We start from the raw sequence: 1,976 nt of genomic DNA, 5'->3' as shown, positions 1-1,976 counted from the left end.
TTTTTGTCATTGTATTAATAATGTATATTATTCTTTACTGTACTTGTTACTTGTTTAGATATATAAAGTTTGATATAAATATTTAAAAAGTAGTTTTAGACATATTGTAATGCAAGAGTTAAGATATGTGCAAATTAGATTAAAATTATAATAAATAAAAATTTCTGTCATATTGAAACATAATAAATGTATAATATTTAGTATACAAGCTATGAAGTTAATCGAAGAGAACAAGAACCAGTTCTGATTTATCATGGACTTTTGTCAAGTTCAGCTGACTGGGTATTATCTGGTCCAAGGAAGGCTCTAGCATATATTTTATGTGACAACGGTTATGATGTTTGGTTAGGAAATGCAAGAGGTAATACATATTCTAGAAAGCACAAACAATATACAACCAGAGACAGAGAATTTTGGGATTTTAGGTAATTTTAATGAAAAAATTACTAAATATGAAAGATAGAATAATAAACAGACGTAAATGTAAGACAAATAAATGAATATGTAATAAATTAATTATATTAACAAACAGGTGAATAATTTCATTAACCTTTTAGCTGGCATGAAATTGGTTATTATGATTTACCAGCAACAATAGACTACATTTTAGAGCAAACTGGACATACAGAGCTCAATTATGTGGGTTATAGTCAGGGTACAACTGCATTTTTTGTAATGGCCAGTGAAAAATCTGAGTATAATCGAAAAGTTAAGGGAATGATTAGTTTAGCACCAATAGCATTCCTTTCAAACCACAGAAGCCCTTTACTCAAATTTATTGTTCCTTTTTATGGCTTAATGGAGGTACGCTTTTAAATACATAAAATAACTATTATGATCAGAGGTGGTTCAAGTATAATAGTGTTTACATATCAATGTGAAGATTTTTTACATGAAGTACAATGTAAGTCTCAAATTTAAAGATTCTAGAAGTCGTCTCAATACCGGCTATCACATCGTGATAAAGAAAAACATAGCTTTGCATTCAAAAAAATTGAGATGACCTTGAAATCTCTTCTATACCTTCACCCACGCAAAAAATGTTTGTATCACAATATGTCCCCCTCTATACCATGCAAGTTTTATACATAACATTTTTTCATATTATTGCAAATAACGGAGATATTCAAGGTGGACATAGTTAGTGCCCCACCCTGTACATATATGGGATTGTAAATGTATGAATGCATCACAGATAGATCCACCTCTAGTCAGACATTTCGTACTTTTTTTAATTCATATTTCTATGGTAAACGTGTTTCAGTGGGGAACATCTTATTGCAATATACATCAGTGGTTCGCCCGTAACAGGTTACAGACACGAGCCCTTGGTACAATATTTCGAAATGCTTCTGGCGGTTTTACTGAAGGATTCTGGATGTACTGGTTTTCACTAATTGCTGGATATGATAGTGATCAGGTAGAGAAGTCTATGCTATCACTAATTTTTGGACATTTTCCAGCTGGTGCTTCTGTTAAACAAATCATTCATTACTGTCAAAGTATACTATCAGGTAATTATTTCATAATCAATTTAATGTTTAGTTTTGTTTATTATGATTATGAATTATTTATATAAATTAATCAATATTTATAAGCTTGTGCACAGAAATTGCATAAGCTAATATAATTCTAACTAAGTATTATTATATGATATTATTTTCTTTTTTAACAGGAACATTTTGTAAATTTGATTATGGAGCAACAGAAAATCTCAAAATGTATGGATCGACACAACCACCAAAATATGACCTCAAAGAAGTAAAAACACCAGTTGCAATATTTTATAGTGAAAACGATTTTTTAACTGATCCTGCAGATGTTAAAAAGCTCACTGATAGACTTCCAAATGTTATACAGACAAAAAAAATTGAATACTCAAAATTTAATCACATAGATTATATGTGGGGTAGGGATGCCAGAACACTTCTCTATAATGCTGTTGTAACAGCTTTAAGAAAAATAAGATAAAAAGA

At 30.0% G+C, this 1,976-nt stretch overlaps 1 protein-coding gene across 1 annotated transcript in view; it reads left to right on the top strand.

Moving 5' to 3' along the window:
• LOC108571055 (lipase 3-like) overlaps positions 1–1,971 on the top strand; it is a 3,075-nt gene extending 1,104 nt beyond the window's left edge. The window contains exons 3-6 of the mRNA XM_017933025.1: positions 202–425; positions 558–804; positions 1,265–1,514; positions 1,676–1,971. Of these exons, the coding sequence (XP_017788514.1) occupies positions 202–425; positions 558–804; positions 1,265–1,514; positions 1,676–1,971 (1,017 nt within the window). The remainder of the gene's footprint in view (positions 1–201; positions 426–557; positions 805–1,264; positions 1,515–1,675) is intronic.
• The last annotated feature ends 5 nt before the right edge of the window (positions 1,972–1,976 follow it).

The sequence above is a fragment of the Habropoda laboriosa genome, unplaced genomic scaffold (assembly GCF_001263275.1).
Source record: "Habropoda laboriosa isolate 0110345459 unplaced genomic scaffold, ASM126327v1 scaffold106, whole genome shotgun sequence".
Taxonomy (NCBI): domain Eukaryota; kingdom Metazoa; phylum Arthropoda; class Insecta; order Hymenoptera; family Apidae; genus Habropoda; species Habropoda laboriosa.
This window is presented reverse-complemented; position numbering and strand designations above follow the sequence as displayed.